General features: G+C 44.0%; 1 protein-coding gene across 3 annotated transcripts in view; it reads left to right on the top strand.

Moving 5' to 3' along the window:
- LOC121545335 (poly(rC)-binding protein 4) overlaps nt 1–16,376 on the top strand; it is a 60,822-nt gene that overhangs the window by 13,152 nt on the left and 31,294 nt on the right. For 2 of the 3 annotated variants that reach the window (XM_041855769.2, XM_041855772.2), the window contains exons 2-3: nt 9,188–9,379; nt 12,804–12,827. In XM_041855769.2, coding sequence (XP_041711703.1) covers nt 9,272–9,379; nt 12,804–12,827 — 132 coding nt within the window. In that variant the 5' untranslated portion in view covers nt 9,188–9,271. Of the gene's footprint in view, nt 1–9,184; nt 9,380–12,803; nt 12,828–16,376 lie in introns of all 3 variants that reach the window. The other variant, XM_041855771.2, reaches the window with a different exon arrangement.

Genomic DNA, 16,376 nt, shown 5'->3' with positions numbered 1-16,376 from the left:
AGAGAGAAGACAATCAGTGTCGAGGGATGGCAGGACAGCTGCTTTTATCTGTCACGTCTTTGATGTTTTTTTTTATCTGTCACGTCTTTGATGTGCGCCCCAAGAAAGGAGGAAAGAAAAAACTATTCTACAAAGAGATCTTTAACTTTTTGTTGAAGGGGCCTGAAAATTAGTAGTTATACTTGTCAGTGTAATAACCAAGAGGAAAGTAACATGTATTTTCGGGTTCTTGGAATGTGTTTAGTGTAACCGGTGTGAAATGGATAGCTAGTTAGTGGTGCGCACTAGTAGCGTTTCAATCGGTGACGTCACTCGCTCTGAGACCTTGAAGTAGTTGTTTCCCTTGCTCTGCAAGGGCCGCGGCTTTTGTGGTGCGACGGGTAACGGTGCTTCGAGGGTGACTGTTGTCAATGTGTGCAGAGGGTCCTTGGTTCAAGCCCAGGTAGGGGCGAGGCGAGGGACGGAAGCAACACTGTACATTAGCATATATGATATTGAAACTTTTTTTGTGACTATTGAGATCATGTAATGAATCACAATTGAACCAATCATCAGACTGTCCAATTAGACAGAGCAACAGCACTGTGTGAGGTTCAATGAACATACAGAGAGACAGACCTGCAGGACTGTGTGGCTGCTATCCACCCTGCCTCCACCCTGTCCTCAACCTGCAGTGCAATCTGGTACCTCTCTAATGCCCCTGCCCTGAGTTCTGAGTAGATCTGAGTTTTAATTTAGAACAGAGGGGCTCTGTTCATTCTGGAACACTGGTGCTTGGGATTCTGAGAATGGGTTGGTTCAGAGGCTCACCACACCGCCCCCTCGCCTCACAGACATATAGCACATGCCTTGTTATCAGCCCAGAGTGCAGCACATAATGATCCCTCCAACCATTAACTCCTAATGCAATAAAGCGCTAACATTTTAGCCGTGCCCTACAGCATAATGAAGTTAGCGCGCCGTTACGTAAATGTGTGTGCCATGATAATCAGATGTGTTTCGGACCATGATCCAGCATGCACGCAACAGTAAACTCTGCATTTCTTCTCTTTCAAAGATAAGAGAGGGAATGTTTGTTTTTCAGTTCATCTGTAGTCAGCCCTCGGGCCACTATGTTGTGTAACATCTTGGAGATAATTGTGTGAGGCTTTAATATACAGTGGGGGAAAAAAGTATTTAGTCAGCCACCAATTGTGCAAGTTCTCCCACTTAAAAAGATGAGAGAGGCCTGTAATTTTCATCATAGGTACACGTCAACTATGACAGACAAATTGAGAAAAAAAATAATCCTGAAAATCAAATTGTAGGATTGTTAATGAATTTATTTGCAAATTATGGTGGAAAATAAGTATTTGGTCACCTACAAACAAGCAAGATTTCTGGCTCTCACAGACCTGTAACTTATTCTTTAAGAGGCTCCTCTGTCCAACACTCGTTACCTGTATTAATGGCACCTGTTTGAACTTGTTATCAGTATAAAAGACACCTGTCCACAACCTCAAACAGTCACACTCCAAACTCCACTATGGCCAAGACAAAGAGCTGTCAAAGGACACCAGAAACAAAATTGTAGACCTGCACCAGGCTGGGAAGACTGAATCTGCAATAGGTAAGCAGCTTGGTTTGAAGAAATCAACTGTGGGAGCAATTATTAGGAAATGGAAGACATACAAGACCACTGATAATCTCCCTCGATCTGGGGCTCCACGCAAGATCTCACCCCGTGGGGTCAAAATGATCACAAGAACGGTGAGCAAAAATCCCAGAACCACACGGGGGGACCTAGTGAATGACCTGCAGAGAGCTGGGACCAAAGTAACAAAGCCTACCATCAGTAACACACTACGCCGCAAGGGACTCAAATCCTGCAGTGCCAGACATGTCCCCCTGCTTAAGCCAGTACATGTCCAGGCCCGTCTGAAGTTTGCTAGAGTGCATTTGGATGATCCTGAAGAGGATTGGGAGAATGTCATATGGTCAGATGAAACCAAAATAGAACTTTTTGGTAAAAACTCAACTCGTCGTGTTTGGAGGATAAAGAATGCTGAGTTGCATCCAAAGAACACCATGCCTACTGTGAAGCATGGGGGTGGAAACATCATGCTTTGGGGCTGTTTTTCTGCAAAGGGACCAGGACGACTGATCTGTGTAAAGGAAAGAATGAATGGGGCCATGTATCGTGAGATTTTGATTGAAAACCTCCTTCCATCAGCAAGGGCATTGAAGATGAAACGTGGCTGGGTCTTTCAGCATGATAATGATCCCAAACACACCGCCCAGGCAATGAAGGAGTGGCTTCGTAAGAAGCATTTCAAGGTCCTGGAGTGGCCTAGCCAGTCTCCAGATCTCAACCCCATAGAAAATCTTTGGAGGGAGTTGAAAGTCTGTGTTGCCCAGCGACAGCCCCAAAACATCACTGCTCTAGAGGAGATCTGCATGGAGGAATGGGCCAAAATACCAGCAACAGTGTGTGAAAACCTTGTGAAGACTTACAGAAAACGTTTGACCTGTGTCATTGCCAAAAAAAGGATATATAACAAAGTATTGAGAAACTTTTGTTATTGACCAAATACTTATTTGCCACCATAATTTGCAAATAAAGTCATTAAAAATCCTACAATGTGATTTTCTGGATTTTTTTTTCTCATTTTGTGTGTCATAGTTGACGTGTACCTATGATGATTACAGGCCTCTCTCATCTTTTTAAGTGGGAGAACTTGCACAATTGGTGGCTGACTAAATACTTTTTTTCCCCACTGTAAAGGTGTAAATTAGCCTAGATAATGTTGTCGAGTCGATCCATTGTGTCTCTTTAAAAGCAGATGAAGTTCTTTCTAGCCCAGTACATACCTTATCACCGCCACTCTGCTTTGCTCTCTGGCCGATGCTGAAAGGCCAGCATTACAAGGCTGTGCCGTGGTAATTCATCGGACACCACAGGCTTAGGCAAGTAGCAGCCAAGCTACCACATGATATCAGAGAGGGATGGCGTGTTACGTTTAAAGACCCTCTGCATGCAAACTGTACATAAATAAACAGATAGCTAGCAGCCCTGGCTGTTAAACCTGTCTAGAAATGGCCTCTGAGGAATAGCATTTTGATAAACAGCAGACTCCCTTTGATTAACCATGATCTCCACACATATGACATACCCCAACCTGCCTGCACAAAAACAACATGGACACCCACATGCCGCTCTAAAACAGCTTGAAAAATGTATGAAGTGATTTGAAGAGGCAGGTTAATAAAGAAGGAACCTGCTGGAAGCCGGAGGGAGCGATTGTGTTTCTCAATGATGTCTTCATCAGTAGGCCAGCAGCAGCATACTGGGTATTGAAGGCTAGGTGGAATGCACTTGGCTGACGGTCAGCAGCGTTCCTATTAAAACAAGTGGCCTTGACCAAACAGGGAGGATGGGATATGCGAGCCACTCTACAAGTGCAGAACAGAATCCATATGCAGGGACTGCAGCGTCAGCTGGACTGCTCTGACTTACTCAAAAAACATCATACAAATTAGTATTATTATTAGTGTTAGTGTAGAGGGCTGGGGCTATGTGTGTGCATGTGGACTGTAGTACGGTGCCAGAGTTTGGGTCGATTCTAATTCATTTCAGGAAATGAATACAATTTCATACATCACTTGAAAATACCCATAGAAAAAACATTGTCAATTTCCATTTACTACTTCCTGAAATGGCTGGGTCTGGAATGGCTGGGTCTGAAATGGCTGGGTCTGAAATGGCTGGGTCTGGAATGGCTGGGTCTGGAATGGCTGGGTCTGAAATGGCTGGGTCTGTAATGCCATTGAGTGAATGACTCTGGAGAATAACTCGATAAAGATGATTTATCAAATCACCAAAATAATATGTGGTAATTTCGCAGCTCTTCATTTGCTCTTAGGGATTGTGCGCTTAGTTTAATTACTGCTACTGGTGCAGCAGCCAGCTATTTATATTTTACCAACCCTGTATTTACTCTGTCTGGGCTGACAACAGTCAGAAACCACCGTAAATCAAGAGGAAACATAAATATCTCCATAAGCTAATTATACACCCTGTGTGCCTAGACTGCTGAGCACCCAGGTGACTCACAATATGTCACAAGAACTGACATGCACGCAGTGTACCCAGTAGTGCACTGTCAGACTGGATTCAGTGGAAAGGCCTCTCATTGGTTGCTGATGTGTTGAACATGTTCTAATCTCTGCACCATCCATTTTACCTGTTTCTTTCTCACTGGTCCTGAAGCGTATCTATTTCTGTGTACAACAGCCTAGTCTTCACATAGTTGGAGCACAGCACATCACATCACATCACAGTACAGCACATCACAGTACAGCACATCGCAGCATAGCACCGTTTTTTAATTAGCTGAAGAACTGAAACAACTGCAAGCTGTAATCTAATTAAATGCACTTTTTGAAACCAAAGTGCTATTGTAGCCTTCTATTAAAACGTTTGAAAGGAACAATCATCACATAACCCATGTACCCAAGGACACCATGCCATTTTGGGCTCAGTCTCTCTCCAACCTCTCTGATTATAGGGAAGTCAGCTACCAGTTAATCAAGGGCCAGTCAGTCTCGTCCTGTACTCACTAACACCCACTCGTTGTCTATTAGGGAACAATCTCCCCGCTAGCCAGAGTGGCCTGGAACCCTGCAGCTGACAGCAGCACTGCTAGAAGTCAATAGCCTGCTCACACATTATTCCTTCATCATTATGACTTAGTTATGGATGACCATCGATTTACAATTACCTCAGAAGGATGGGACATTGCTGCTTCATTATCAGGGGGTTGAGATATATTGCTTTATTGTGCACATTTGTATTTGTATTTGTATTTGCATTTGTATTTATTATGGATTCCCATTACTACTCTTCCTGGGGTCCAGCAAAATTATGGCAGTTTATACAATTTAAAAAACATTACAATACATTCACAGATTTCACAACACACTGTGTGCCCTCAGGCCCATATTCCACCACTACCACAAATCTACAGTACAATATCCATGTGTACGTGTGTGTTAATAGTGCGTATGTTGTCGTGTGTATGCATGTGTCTGTGCCTTTGTTTGTGTTGCTTCACAGTCCCCGCTGTTCCATAAGGTGTATTTTTATCTGTTTTTGAAATCTAATTTTACTGTTTGCATCAGTTATTTGATGTGGAATAGAGTTCCATGTAGTCATGGCTCTATGTAGTACTGTGCGCCTCCCATAGTCTGTTCTGGACTTGGGGACTGTGAAGAGACCTCTTGTGGCATGTCATGTGGGGTATGCATGGATGTCCGAGCTGTGCGCCAGCAGCTCAAACAGACAGCTCGGTGCATTCAACATGTCAATACCTCTCATAAATACAAGTAGTAATGAAGTCAATCTCTCCTCCACTTTGAGCCAGGAGAGATTGACATGCATATTATTAATATTAGCTCTCTGTGTACATCCAAGGGCCAGCCGTGCTGCCCTGTTCTGAACCAATTGCAATTTTCCTAAGTCCCTTTTTGTGGCACCTGACCACATGACTGAACAGTAGTCCAGGTGCGACAAAACAAGGGCCTGTAGGACCTGCCTTGTTGATAGTGCTTTTAAGAAGGCAGAATAGCGCTTTATTATGGACAGACTTCTCCCCATCTTAGCTACTGATGTATCAATATGTTTTGACCATGACAGTTTACTATCCAGGGTTACTCCAAGCAGTTTAGTCACCTCAACTTGCTAAATTTCCACATTATTTATTACAAGATTGAGTTGAGGTTTAGTGTTTAGTGAATGATTTGTCCTAAATACAATGCTTTTAGTTTTAGAAATATTTAAGACTAAGTTATTCCTTGCCACCCACTCTGAAACTAACTGCAACACTTAACAAAGCTCTTTGTTAAGTGTTGCAGTCATTTCAGTCGCTGTAGTACCTGACATGTATAGTGTTGAGTCATCCATAGACACAGTGGCTTTACTCAAAGCCAGTGGCATGTCATTAGTAAAGATTGAAAAAAGTAAGGGGCATAGACAGCTGCCCTGGGGAATTCCAGATTCTACTTGGATTATGTTGGAGAGACTTCCATTAAAGAACACCCTATGTGTTCTGTTAGACAGGTAACTCTTTATCCACAATATAGCAGGGGGTGTAAAGCCATAACACATACGTTTTTACAGCAGCAGACCATGATCGATAATGTCAAAAGCCGCACTGAAGTCTAACAAAACAGCCCCCACAATCATTTATCATCAATTTATCTCAGCCAATCATCAGTCATTTGTGTAAGTGCTTGTTGAATGCCTTTCCCTATAAGCATGCTGAAAGTTTGTAGACAATTTGTTTACTGTAAAATAGCATTGTATCTGATCAAACACAATTTTTTCCAAAAGTTTACTAAGGGTTGGTAACAGACTGATTGGTCGGCTATTTGAGCCAGTAAAAGGGGCTTTACTATTCTTAGGTAGCGGAATGACTTTTGCTTCCCTCCAAGCCTGGGGCACACACTTTCTAGTAGGCTTAATAAGAGCATCTGCTAAATGACTAAAATGTATTGTAAAATGCTTAAATTCAAAATATGTCAAATAGCAGTGGCAATATCGTACGCTATTATCCTCAGTAATTTTCCATCCAAGTTGTCAGACCCCGGTGGCTTGTCATTGTTGATAGACAACAATAATTTTTTCACCTCTTCCACACTCACTTTACGGAATTCAAAATTACAACGCTTGTCTTTCATAATTTGGTCAGATATACACTAACGTTCAAAAGTTTGGGGTCACTTAGATATTTACTTGTTTTTGAAAGAAAAGATTGATCAGAAATACAGTGTCGACATTGTTTATGTTGTAAATGGCTATTGTAGCTGGAAATGGCAGATTTTTTATGGAAAATCTACATAGGCGTACAGAGGCCCATTATCAGCAACCATCAGTCCTGTGTTCCAATGGCACGTTGTGTATGCTAATCCAAGTTTATCATTTTAAAAGGATAATTGAACATTAGAAAACCCTTTTGCAATTAAGTTAGCACAGCTGAAAACTGTTGTGCTGATTAAAGAAGCAATAAAACTGGCCTTCTTGAGACTAGTTGAGTATCTGGAGCATCAGCAATTGTGGGTTCGATTACAGGCTCAAAATGGCCAGAAACAAATAACTTTCTTCTGAAAATCGTCAGTCTATTCTTGTTCTGAGAAATGAAGGCTATTGCATGCGAGAAATTGCCAAGAAACTGAAGATCTTGTACAACGCTGTGTACTACTCCCTTCACAGAACAGCGCAAACTGGCTCTAACCAAAATAGAAAGAGGAGTGGGAGGCCCCGGTGCACAACTGAGCAAGAGGACAAATACATTAGAGGGTCTAGTTTGAGAAACAGATGCCTTACAGGTCCTCAACTGGCAGCTTCATTAAATAGTACCCGCAAAACACCAGTCTCAACGTCAACAGTGAAGAGGCGACTCCGGGATGCTGACCTTCTAGGCAGAGTTGCAAAGAAAAGGCCATATCTCAGACTGGCCAATAAAATTAAAAGATTAAGATGGGCAAAAGATCACAGCAGGTCAGCATCCCGGAGTCGCCTCTTTACTGTTGACGTTGAGACTGGTGTTTTGCGGGTACTATTTAATGAAGCTGCCAGTTGAGGACCTGTGAGGCGTCTGTTTCTCAAACTAGACACTCTAAAATGTATTTGTCCTCTTGCTCAGTTGTGCACCGGGGCCTTCCACTCCTCTTTCTATTCTGATTAGAGCCAGTTTGCGCTGTGCTGTGAAGGGAGTAGTATTTAATTGCTTCTTCAGTTTTATTGCTTCTTTAATCAGCACAACAGTTTGCAAAAGGGTTTTCTAATTATCAATTAGCCTTTTAAAATGATAAACTTGGATTAGCAAACACAACGTGCCATTGGAACACAGGACTGATGGTTGCTGATAATGGGCCTCTGTACGCCTATGTATATATTCCATAAAAAATCAGCCGTTTCCAGCTACAATAGCCATTTATAACATTAACAATGTCTACACTGTATTTCTGATCAATTAGATGTTATTTTAATGGACAACAAAATTGCTTTTCTTTTGAAAACAAGGACATTTCTAAGTGACCCCAAACTTTTGAACGGTAGTGTACTTGGATGTGTAGTGTCAGTGTTTGTTGCTGGCATGTCATTCCTAAATTTGCTAATCTTGCCAATGAAAAAATCATTAAAGTAGTTGGCAATATCATTTGGTTTTGTGATGAATGAGCCATCTGATTCAATGAATGATGGAGCTGAGTTTGCCTTTCTTCCCAAAATGTCATTTAAGGTGCTCCAAAGCTTTTTACTATCATTCTTTATGTCATTTATCTTTGTTTCATAGTGTAGTTTCTTCTTCTTTTTATTCAGTTTAGTCACATGATATCTCAATTTGCAATACGTTTGCCAATCGGTTGTGCAGCCAGACTTACCTGCCATTCCTTTTGCCTCATCCCTCTCAACCATACAATTTTTCAATTCCTCATCAATCCACGGGGATGGGCAAACCTTACATTCAACAGGATATTGTGAACTTGTTTGAGCTTTATGCTGTCCTCAATGCCCTGTTCGGTTAGTAATGGTAACCTTAGAGATAGACAACTATCTGCATATTGTATTCACTTTCTGTGAAGGCCACGATACAGCTGTGCAGTGGGTTAGACCTTGAACAGCTACAGAAAGCACAATGGCCATGGAGCAGGACTCACTGAGAGTGACTGATTTGAATTCAACACTCTGAATTCAGATTCTGTTTCAAGCATCCTGCATTGTGAGATTGAGATGTGATGGTTGCTCTGCCTTGGGTATGTCTTGTCATGCAAACAGGATATTTTCTCCATTGACTTCCTATTGCAAAGTGACATTCTAGTTGATATCACATCATTCAAATGTTGAGGTAAAACATCACAACAAATGAGTAAGAGTGTTTGTATTGAAATCTAGTTGTATTGATACCAAACAGAGTAATTGTATGGGAATAACTGGAAATATATGAGTAATTGTATGGGAATAACTGGGAATATATAAGAGTAATTGTATGGGAATAACTGGGAATATGTAAGAGTAATTGGATGGAAATAACTGGGAATATATAAGGGTAATTGTATGGGAAGAGTGTTTGTATTGAAATCTAGTTGTATTGATACCGAACAGGTATCAAGTCTAACGTATGGCATTTTCTTTACTTTGTCTCAGCAGAGCTTTGAAGGACTGGGGAGTGACAGAGAAGAGAGCGAGCAGCAGTCTTCATCTGACAGCGTGTCCATTGGATGAGCTTTGTTCATGCGTCTCCCTGTGTGCAACTCCCATATCACTATGAACTGTGAGCAGGACTTTGGAGACGGGGTCCTGGGTGTGACCCTCACACTCCGACTGCTCATGCACGGCAAGGTACAGTTTGAGTGGATGGGAATAACTAGGAATATATAAGAGTAATTGTATGGTAATAACTGGGAATATATAAGAGTAATTGTATGGGAATAACTGGGAATATATAAGAGGAATTGTATGGGAATAACTGGGAATATATAAGAGGAATTGTATGGGAAGAACTGGGAATATATAAGAGTAATTGTATGGGAATAACTGGGAATATATAAGAGGAATTGTATGGGAATAACTGGGAATATATAAGAGTAATTGTATGGGAATAACTGGGAATATATAAGAGGCATTGTATGGGAAGAACTGGGAATATATAAGAGTAATTGTATGGGAATAACTGGGAATATATAAGAGGAATTGTATGGGAATAACTGGGAATATATAAGAGGAATTGTATGGGAATAACTGGGAATATATAAGAGGAATTGTATGGGAATAACTGGGAATATATAAGAGTAATTGTATGGGAATAACTGGGAATATATAAGAGTAATTGTATGGGAAGAACTGGGAATATATAAGACTAATTGTATGGGAATAACTGGGAATATATAAGAGGAATTGTATGGGAATAACTGTACAGTGAGGGAAAAAAGTATTTGATCCCCTGCTGATTTTGTACGTTTGCCCACTGACAAAGACATGATTAGTCTATAATTTTAATGGTAGGTTTTTTTTAACAGTGAGAGACAGAATAACAACAACAAAAATCCAGAGAAACGCATGTCAAAAATTTTATGAATTGATTTGCATTTTAATGAGGGAAATAAGTATTTGACCCCTCTGCAAAACATGACTTAGTACTTGGTGGCAAAACCCTTGTTGGCAATCACAGAGGTCAGACGTTTCTTGTAGTTGGCCACCAGGTTTGCACACATCTCAGGAGGGATTTTGTCCCACTCCTCTTTGCAGATCTTCTCCAAGTCATTAAGGTTTCGAGGCTGACGTTTGGCAACTCGAACCTTCAGCTCCCTCCACAGATTTTCTATGGGATTAAGGTCTGGAGACTGGCTAGGCCACTCCAGGACCTTAATGTGCTTCTTCTTGAGCCACTCCTTTGTTGCCTTGGCCGTGTGTTTTGGGTCATTGTCATGCTGGAATACCCATCCACGACCCATTTTCAATGCCCTGGCTGAGGGAAGGAGGTTCTCACCCAAGATTTGACGGTACATGGCCCCGTCCATCGTCCCTTTGATGTGGTGAAGTTGTCCTGTCCCCTTAGCAGAAAAACACCCCCAAAGCAAAATGTTTCCACCTCAATGTTTGAAGGTGGGGATGGTGTTCTTGGGGTCATAGGCAGCATTCCTCCTCCTCCAAACACGGCGAGTTGAGTTGATGCCAAAGAGCTCCATTTTGGTCTCATCTGACCACAACACTTTCACCCAGTTCTCCTCTGAATCATTCAGATGTTCATTGGCAAATTTATGACGGGCCTGTGTATGTGCTTTCTTGAGCAGGGGGACCTTGCAGGCGCTGCAGGATTTCAGTCCTTCACGGCGTAGTGTGTTACCAATTGTTTTCTTGGTGACTATGGTCCCAGCTGACTTGAGATCATTGACAAGATCCTGCTGTGTAGTTCTGGGCTGATTCCTCACCGTTCTCATGATCATTGCAACTCCACGAGGTGAGATCTTGCATGGAGCCCCAGGCCGAGGGAGATTGACAGGTCTTTTGTGTTTCTTCCATTTGAGAATAATCGCACCAACTGTTGTCACCTTCTCACCAAGCTGCTTGGCGATGGTCTTGTAGCCCATTCCAGCCTTGTGTAGGTCTACAATCTTGTCCCTGACATACTTGGAGAGCTCTTTGGTCTTGGCCATGGTGGAGAGTTTGGAATCTGATTGATTTATTGCTTCTGTGGACAGGTGTCTTTTATGCAGGTAACAAACTGAGATTAGGAGCACTCCCTTTAAGAGTGTGCTCCTAATCTCAGCTCGTTACCTGTATAAAAGACACCTGGGAGCCAGAAATCTTTCTGATTGAGAGGGGGTCAAATACTTATTTCCCTCATTAAAATGCAAAATCATGCAACATTTGTGACATGCGTTTTTCTGGATTTTCTTGTTTGTTATTCTGTCTCTCACTGTTCAAATAAACCTACCATTAAAATTATAGACTGATCATTTCTTTGTCAGTGGGCAAACATACAAAATCAGCAGGGGATCAAATACTTTTTCCCCTCACTGTAGCTATATAGAAATGAATGCTTAGGGATTAGTTAAAGTATTCGGATTCAAATGTTGGATTTTAAGAATGTAATTTTGTAATATACATTTCCCTCCTGACTTGTGTTCCTGCTCTTCTTTGTCTGTAGAATGTAAATAATACAAATGACAGATTTGGTTAAGACAGTATACTGTATACAGCACAGGAGGCTGGTGGTACCTTAATTGGGGAGGACGGGCTCTTGGTAATGACTGGAGCGGAATCAGTGGAATGGTATAGAATACATAAAATACATGGTTTCCAGGTGTTTGATGCCATTCCATTTGCTCCGCTCCGGCCATTATTATGAGCCTTTCTCCCCTCAGCTGCCTCCAGAGAGCTCCGAAAGTATTGGGACAGTGACACATTTTTTGTTGTTTCATTCAGGACTATGTTTCTAAACACTTCTACATTAATGTGGATGCAGCCATGATTACGGAATGTCTTGAATGAATTGTGAATAATGATTGAGAAAGTTACAGACGCACAAATATCATACCCCCAAGACATGCTAACCTCTCACCATTACAATAACAGTGGAGGTTAGCATTTTATGGGGGGTATGATATTTGTGCATCTGTAACTTTCTCACTCATAATTATTCACAATTCATTCAGGATTATCCGTAATCATGGTAGCGTCCACATTAATGTAGAAGTGTTTAGTAACATAGTCTATTCTTATTTACAATAAAAGTAAATAAATTATTTACCATCCATTTCTATTGGCACAAAATAATCTGAAACACAACCAAAACAAATGGCAAATGCATCCAACAAGTTTGTAGAGTCACAAGCTTGGTGTAATCATTGCATGCTAGGAATATGGGACCAAATACTCAACTTTTTACTACTTTAATACACGTAAGTTAATTTGTCCCAATACTTTTGGTCACCTAAAGTGGGGGGACTATGTACAACATGTGCTGTAATTTCTAAACGGTTCACCCGATATGGATGAAAATACCCACAAATTAAAGCTGACAGTCTGCACTTTAACCTCATAGTTATTGTGTTATTTCAAATCCAAAGTGCTGGAGTACAGAGTCAGAATAACAAAAACTGTGTCACTGTCCCAATACTTTTGGAGCTCAATGTATGTCGATTTAGCACATAAAGAGGTTGTTGGTGATAGGAGTCTCTGGAAAGCAGAGGTAGATATTTCTAAGAATCTTGTATTTCTTTAATTTATGAATGTATATTTGTTTTATCCCTGGTATTTGTAGGAGGTTGGCAGCATCATAGGCAAGGTGAGAAGGATTATATTTTTCTTCCATCATATACATGGTAGTCCCCTGTAGCTCAGTTGGTAGAGCATGGCGCTTGCAACGCCAGGGTTGTGGGTCCGTGTCACGCTCGTCTGAAGGAGGAGACTAATGCGCAGCGTTGCGAGTGAACATGATGACTATATTAACTTAAAGCAACCACGAAGAAAACAACAAATGACGATCCGTGAAGTTCTATACTGAATACTACTAACAGCAACAAAGAAACAATAACCCACAAAACAAAGGAGAAAACACACAGAATATATGGCTCCCAATCAGAGATAACGAGCCGACAGCTGACACTGTTACCTCTGATTGGGAGTCATCGACCAATCACCACATGACACAAACAAAATGAAACTCACCCATCCCCAACACCACCAAATGAAATACACCCAACACAAGAAAATGAACAACCCTGGCTCAATATAAACGTCCATAGAGCCAGAGTAGTTACAGCACTCCCCAAAGGTGCGAACTCCGGGCGCACTCAACATCAGTCTAGGGGAGGGTCTGGGTGGGCGTCTGTCCACGGTGGCGGCTCTGGCCCGGTCGTGATCCCCACCCCACCACAGTCACAACCTGCTTCGGTAGCCTCCTCCCAATGACCACCCTCACCTAACCCCCACCTGGACTAAGGGGCAACCCCGGACTAAGGGGCAGCATCGGCCTAAGGGGCAGCACCGGGATAAGGGGCAGCACCGGGATAAGGGGCAGCACCGGGACAGGGGGCAGCACCGGACTACGGGGCAGTGCCGACTAAAGGGCAGTACCTGACTAGATGGCGATCCTGGCTGGCTGGCTCTGGCGATCCTGGCGGGACGGCTCTGGCGGATCCTGGCTGGACAGCTCTGGCGGATCCTGGCTGGACGGCTCTGGCGGATCCCTGGCAGGACGGCTCTGGCGGATCCTGGCTGGCTGACGATTCTGGCGGATCCTGCGGCTGACGGATCTGGCTGCTCATGGCTGGCTGACGGATCTGGCTGCTCATGGCTGGCTGACGGATCTGGCTGCTCATGGCTGGCTGACGGATCTGGCTGCTCATGGCTGGCTGACGGATCTGGCTGCTCATGCGCTGGCGACGGGTCTCGCTGCTCGCGGCTGGCTGACGGGTCTGGCTGCTCGCGGCTGGCTGACGGATTTGGTTGCTCATGGCTGGCTGACGGATCTGGCTGCTCGCGGCTGGCTGACGGATCTGGCTGCTCATGGCTGGCTGACGGATCTGGCTGCTCGCGGCTGGCTGACGGATCTGGCTGCTCAGTAGCTGGCTGACGATCTGGCTGCTCATGGCTGGCTGACGGATCTGGCTGATCCGGCCCGACGGAAGGCTCTGGCTGCTCCTGTCTGGCGGAAGGCTCTGGCTGCTCCTGTCTGGCGGAAGGCTCTGGCTGATCCTGTCTGGCGGAGAGCTCTAGCGGCCCGGTCGGCGGACGGCTCTGAAGGCTCATGGCAGACGGGCGGCTTTGCAGGCTCAGTACAGACGGGCAGTTCAGACGGGCGTTGGGCAGACGGACAGTTCAGACGGCGCTGGGCAGACGGGCAGTTCAGACGGCGTTGGGCAGCCGGGCAGTTCAGGCGCCCTTGGGCAGACGGGCAGTTCAGACGGCGTTGGGCAGACGGGCAGTTCAGACGGCGTTGGCAGACGGGCAGTTCAGACGGCGTTGGGCAGACGGGCAGTTCAGGCGCCCGTTGGGCAGACGGCCAGTTCAGGCCGGCTGGCGTACGCCACATCGTGGACCTGGTGCGTGGAGTAGGAACAGGCCGGACCGTACCGGAACACCCACCACTGGCCTTAACTGGGGATCAAGAACGGACCGGACCAGACTGGGAACACACTTCAGTCTCTCATGCCGTGCCACAACAACTTCCCTCCCTCTACTCGCCAATGGCTCCCGTAATCCGATAGCCTTCTCTCCCTTTCTCCCTGTGGCAGCCTCCTGCTGCCCAGGCGCCCAAGCCATGTGCCCCCCCCCAAAAAATTTTTGGGGAGTAACCACGGGCTTCCAGCCTCGACTCCGCGCTTCCTCTTCATACCACCTCCTCTCGGCTGCCGCTGCCTCCAGCTCTTCACGAGGGCGGTGATATTCCTCCTCAGACCACCTCCTCTCGGCTGCAGCTGCCTCCAGCTCTTCACGAGGGCGATGATGTTCCTCCGTTTGTGCCCAAGGACCCTTTCCAGCCCGAATCTCCTCCCATGTCCAAAAGTCCTTAGAGGCATCCATAACTCCTGTGTCCAGACCCCTTGCTCCTGGACGCGCTGCTTGGTCCTTTTTTGGTGGGTTTATTCTGTCACGCTCGTCTGAAGGAGGAGACCAATGCGCAGCTGCTGAGTGAACATGATGACTATATTAACTTAAAGCAACCACGAAGAAAAACAACAAATGACGATCCGTGAAGTTCTATACTGAATACTACTAACAGCAACAAAGAAACAATAACCCACAAAACAAAGGAGAAAAACACACAGAATATATTGGCTCCCAATCAGAGATAACGAGCCGACAGCTGACACTCGTTACCTCTGATTGGGAGTCATCGACCAATCACCACATGACACAAACAAAATGAAACTCACCCATCCCCAACACCACCAAATGAAATACACCCAACACAAGAAAATGAACAACCCTGGCTCAATATAAACGTCCATAGAGCCAGAGTGTTACAGTCCGTTTCCCATGGGGGGCAAGAATGAAAAATGTATGCACTCACTAACTGTAAGTCTCCCTGGATAAGAGTGTCTACTAAATAACTAAAATGTAAATGTAATGTTATGTATAGCTCTTATCTGAAGACATACAGTATTCAGAGAGGCTTTCTGATCCAAGACATGCTGTTATCACAAGGGATGGCTATTTTCAGATCAATGAAGACATTTTCTAGAATTAGATTAATATTGTACTAGCAAAAGTGATGTGAATTATCCTCCATTAAAAACAGACGCTTCAAACCATGCCATTTTGTAAGTGTTCATAAACCAATCTATGTGGAAGGATTTTTCTAATGTCATTCCATTCTACTTTAAAAGCAAAACAGACATAAGGCCTCCTGACACACAATTTGCTGACTGTAAATGTAATTGCCTTAAACCAAGCCACTTAAGACCCTCTCTATCCCCTAATGTAATACAGTAATCCATCAAACAGAAACATTAGTACGTTGACTGCAAACCTCCGGTTGAAACGGAGCTCCGAAAGGCATATTACTGTCTGCCCGTTTAGTGTCTGCTATAGGAGGGGGTGTAGGCTGCGCTTTACCAGTTTAGTGTCTACTAGGAGGGGGTGTAGGCTGCTCTCTACCCCCTCGCTGGCTCCCACTTGCCCTGCAGCCTTGCACTGTAATAGAACAGGTTGAGAGAGAGAGAGAGAGAGAGAGAGAGAGAGAGAGAGAGAGAGAGAGAGAGAGAGAGAGAGAGAGAGAGAGAGAGAGAGAGAGAGAGAGAGAGAGAGAGAGAGAAGGATGAGAGGGATAAAGAAATATGGAGAGAGCGAGAGAAGGGGAGAGAGAGAGAGCGAGAGAGGGAGGGGGGGG

This window comes from Coregonus clupeaformis, chromosome 30, assembly GCF_020615455.1.
Source record: "Coregonus clupeaformis isolate EN_2021a chromosome 30, ASM2061545v1, whole genome shotgun sequence".
Lineage (NCBI taxonomy): Eukaryota > Metazoa > Chordata > Actinopteri > Salmoniformes > Salmonidae > Coregonus > Coregonus clupeaformis.
The sequence above is the reverse complement of the archived record's forward strand: the minus strand, read 5'-3'. Positions and strand labels throughout refer to the sequence as shown.